We start from the raw sequence: 4,414 nt of genomic DNA on the forward strand, positions 1-4,414 counted from the left end.
ATTAGTTTTAGTTCATATAGTAATAATTAAACATGGAACAAATAATCTACAAAAAGCTTAAAAACTAATAATATTATAATTATGTTCAAGATAAATTATCAAACAAATATTCTTTTTTAACATTTCTCAATATCAGTAATTTCAAAACTAAATGTAAAATGCATACATGTTGTAATTAAAAATTAAATGTAAAATACATACATGTTGTTGCTTCATTTATGTTGTAATTAGGTTTTAGTTCATATAGAAATAATTAAAATTTTATGAAATCGAAACTAAAACAATTTAAACTTCTTATAATTATTAGGCTTTTAAATTATTTTTAACTTGTAATAAAAAAAAATTTGAGCATTTCATATAAGACTTAATTACATTAAAAAAAAGAAAATAAATAAAAATAAATTTTAAAATTTTTAAAAATGTCACCAAAAATGCAATATTCAGTAAATATCAATTATTTCAAAATTAAATGTAAAATGCATACTTAATCTTGGGAAAAATTTCATCATTTTCATCTAAAAATACAAACGGGTCTTCTTTATATCCCCATACTTTTCTTTTCTTTTGAGGTGGACTTCTAAATTTGGAAGAAAAAAAAATTATACACAAAAAAATTAAGTTAAACTCAACTTTTCTTCAGAGAAACGTTTAACTATAACACAAATAAATACTATAATGATTAGTAAAAAACATAAGTGAAAATATACCAGGGCTGACTATTTGATGTATAGACACTCTGAAAAAGTAAAGTAATTAGCAGAAAAAGGAACAAAAAAAAGTCAACAAATTTTGAAAAGACAAAAATTCAGAAAGATTAATAAAAATCTAAATCTCAATTTTAAACTACCTTTGTAAGCGCATGAAAAAAATTCATTTATGATAAAATATTTATTACTTATCACCAAGTAATTGAATTTTTTTTAAAATACAAAGAATATTTCAATTTTAATAAATGTTGAAATTCATTATTATGTTTCAGCAAAACGTTTAACTGCTAAAAATTTTAATTTTACAATATAAATAGAAAATACGTTCAAAGTTTTTGTGTTCTTAGCAATCAAATTAATACTGCTTTGATCCCACATTTCATGCTACTGATTGAGATTTAAAAAAATTTGCATTCTGTTAAATTATGTTTGAAAATTTCAAAACTCAACTTTTGCTAACATTTCTGTACAACACTCCTTTTGATTACTGAACAACCCTATCTGGAATCTACATGATTCAACGATTTGTGAATATACAAATTTTTGAATATGCATATTTAAATATAATTAATAAAAATGGAGTTAGAAGACTGTCTCTATAAAATTGTTCCCAATCTATGATCTAGAAATTATACTCTTGTGTTCATGAACTCTTAGCAACCACACTTTAAACGACAAAAATAACATCCTGTATTGTTGTTGACAGTTTAATTACAGTCAAAAATAACATCCTGTAATGTTGTTGACAGTTCAATTAGTGCATTAAAATTTGAATACTGCATTAAAATTTGAAGTTAATGAGTTTTTTGCTAATACATCAGCAATATGCAAGTCTTTATCATTTCATCGTATAATTATCAATTAAATGCTTTACTCATTAATTGTATTACAACAAAGAGAAAAATGAAATAAATAATTTAAACATACTTTTCTTCACAGGAGACACCATTTTCTAAAATAAAAAACAAAAATTTAGAAATAAAATTTAAACTTAAAAGTTAAAAGAAATTTGGAATTGAAATGAACTACTGATTATACCAGATGATTTTTCCCATGGAAGTTTGTCCTTCTTTTCAAGTACAGCTACAAAAAAACCACCAGTGTCCTGATGATGAGGCAGGATTCTTATGCTTAAAAAATAAATAATCTATCAATACTACATAACAACAATACACCCATCATTAAATTAAACACCACATTTACCCACAGAGCTTTTGTAACATTAGAATATAAAACCAACATAATATATGTTCTCATCTATTCTAATACTGTATATGTCTATTTTAATACTGCATATATTGCTATTATATTGAATATATATATAAATGCTGCAATAAATTGTTGATATATTAGTATAAATGTTTATATATAATTGTTAGCCTATTGATATTGTTAGCCATTAAATATTAAGAATGCTATATAGATTGACACAGATTTAATCCAGGTAGTACAAATGTTATGATTCTCTCTTTTTTTACAATGTTTCTTTATGGTTTACAACATTTAACAATATAGCAAAAGAAAAAAAAAAACAATATATTAAAAACAATATATTAAAAACAATATATTAAAACAATATATTGGCATTCTTCTCCCACTTCTACCACAGTGATCACTACTACACTTAGACCACCTAGAAAGCTTTATCTTTAGTTGTTTCAGTGTAGTAGCCATAAAAGTTTCAAGATTTGTTTTTCTGTGAAATGACTAAAATGAAATGAAGCATTTTCTATCGGCCTTTTTGACTGTTTTATGTGCGGAATTGTTTAAAGAAACTCTTGTGAAACAGTGAGGTGGTTCTTTCAGTGAAACAGTCATATTGTGAAATATTTGAATTCTTGCTGAGCAGCCTAGTGCAGTTATCAATAAACTTTTGAAATGATGATTTTATCTGAAAAAAAATCATGATGATTTTATTTTAGATAAAATTAACACAGTGTTTTCACTACAGAGCGAGAACGCGAGAATCTCGCATATTTTTTTTCTTTTCTCGCAATAAAAAATGATAAACGCGAGAAGTTCGCGCACTCTATTAATCAATTTCAATCAAGTTGTGGAAAAAATTTCGTCTTTTGCCATTTTGAATGAAATCCGTTTCACTTTTCTTCCTAGATCTTTCATTATTTTGAACATCGGTCTTTGTTATCTAGCTTCCCTATTTACCAGTATTGTTCAGAACCGGTGAGAACAGCAGAACACCCCCCCCCCTCCCCGAACCACGGAACCCCATTCAGAGCACATTTCTCTGCAACCACGTGTTCACTGTAGTTAAAGTTACTTCATGTAAGACGTTTACATTTTTCGTGCATGAATGTAAGATGAACAAATACCTTGTTAAGGCGACATCTTCTACTCCGTTGCGGGCAAATGAAAATGAAACAAATGTTTAGTAGAAACGGTCAAAACGAAACAAATACGGATATTTTTCAACCAAATAAATATAATAGCTGTTGAAAAAGCAGATATAGAACATTTTCCATATGATGATGCAGCAAAAATATTCAATTAGAAGACGTTAAAACTGTATTATAATTAAAGAAATAATTTTTTTTCCAAGTCTATTCGTGTTTTTTTAATTTTTAGAAATCTCACTTAACTTTTTGAAATCTCACCCTGTTTCTGAGAAAGGGTGAGAAACTCTCTCCCATTTTTTTTTCTGTAATGAAAACACTGTTAACAATTTATATTTTACGAATGACGAAGTTTAAACAAATGAGATAATGAAGAAAAATTAGTAAAAAAAATTGAAAAAACATGACAATCAAAGCTGACGTCATCAGGGGGTGTAGCATTTTATGACAATTCAAAGCTGGTCAGCTTTGATTGTCATGTTTTTTCAATTTTTTTTACTGATTTTTCTTCATTGTCTCATTTGTTTAATTTCTCTTAGTTTCTCTGCTGCTAAGCACATTTTTCCATTTGGATGTTTTATTTTTAGTAATTATTAATTTTATTAATTTTTTGCATTAATATTTTGAATTCTATTCTTAATTGACGAAGTTTAATTTATTATAGTCAAGTTTTATTAATTATGCTTATTTAAATTTTGTTTATATTTATACTCATTCAAAGTTTAAATTCAAATAACTGACTTTATAAATATCTTTTGACATGGGTAATAATATATCTAAAATACTGGTTTAATTTGTAAAAAATTATAAGTACTTATTATAATTCTAGTTTTTTTTTTTAACTTGTGTGCTATTTTACTGATAATATTCATACAAAAAGCTATGTAAACATACATCTGGGAACTATGCTAACTTACCCATACATGGGGTAAGATGACCAAGTTGGAACAGTTTTGAAATAATATATCTATAAAATCAACATTAAATTTTAAATATCTGTTATCATTAATTTGATATCAAGCAGTTTACCAAGCAGCAACATAAGTTATATTTGGCATAAGTATTGAAGAAAAAATAGGAAAATATAAAGTTAAAAACCATGTCAACTAGCCCCTCTTCACTCTTTATTTCATATTTAATATACTTTTAAGAAGACATCAAATTTCTTTAGAGATTACAACCCAGAATTGTAATAAAATTAAGTCCCCGAAAATTCTCAATTCAAACAAACAGATTATGGCTATCCCAAAATAACAGTTGTAATATAACTTACCAGTGTTCAAGATGCAAGTCTTTTATTATTTCTGCAGATGGAGGGAACATATGAGGACGGATATGAGTCAAGTTCTTTTCTGG

The 4,414-nt window shown here is 26.1% G+C and overlaps 1 protein-coding gene across 1 annotated transcript; it reads right to left on the reverse strand.

The window, feature by feature from the left end:
• Positions 1-426: 426 nt before the first annotated feature.
• LOC122273403 (RNA cytosine C(5)-methyltransferase NSUN2-like) lies at positions 427-4,408 on the reverse strand. Its single transcript, XM_043057476.2, has 4 exons — positions 4,332-4,408; positions 1,746-1,837; positions 1,635-1,659; positions 427-577 (listed from the first exon to the last, which is right to left on the reverse strand). The coding sequence occupies exons 1-4, from the start codon at positions 4,379-4,381 to the stop codon at positions 466-468; spliced, it is 279 nt and encodes a 92-aa protein (XP_042913410.1). The 5' UTR covers positions 4,382-4,408; the 3' UTR covers positions 427-465.
• Positions 4,409-4,414: the final 6 nt, after the last annotated feature.

This window comes from Parasteatoda tepidariorum, unplaced genomic scaffold (assembly GCF_043381705.1).
Source record: "Parasteatoda tepidariorum isolate YZ-2023 unplaced genomic scaffold, CAS_Ptep_4.0 HiC_scaffold_4157, whole genome shotgun sequence".
Lineage (NCBI taxonomy): Eukaryota > Metazoa > Arthropoda > Arachnida > Araneae > Theridiidae > Parasteatoda > Parasteatoda tepidariorum.

Bases quoted from the DNA above. Each gene is read 5' to 3' on its own strand.
- LOC122273403 (XM_043057476.2), bottom strand. From the start codon at position 4,381: ATGTTCCCTCCATCTGCAGAAATAATAAAAGACTTGCATCTTGAACAC. The intron at 1,838-4,331 runs GTAAGTTATATT...TTATTTTTTAAG, and splicing joins GACTTGCATCTTGAACACTG to CATAAGAATCCTGCCTCATC. The intron at 578-1,634 runs GTATGTTTAAAT...TTCCAAATTTAG, and splicing joins GGTGTCTCCTGTGAAGAAAA to AAGTCCACCTCAAAAGAAAA.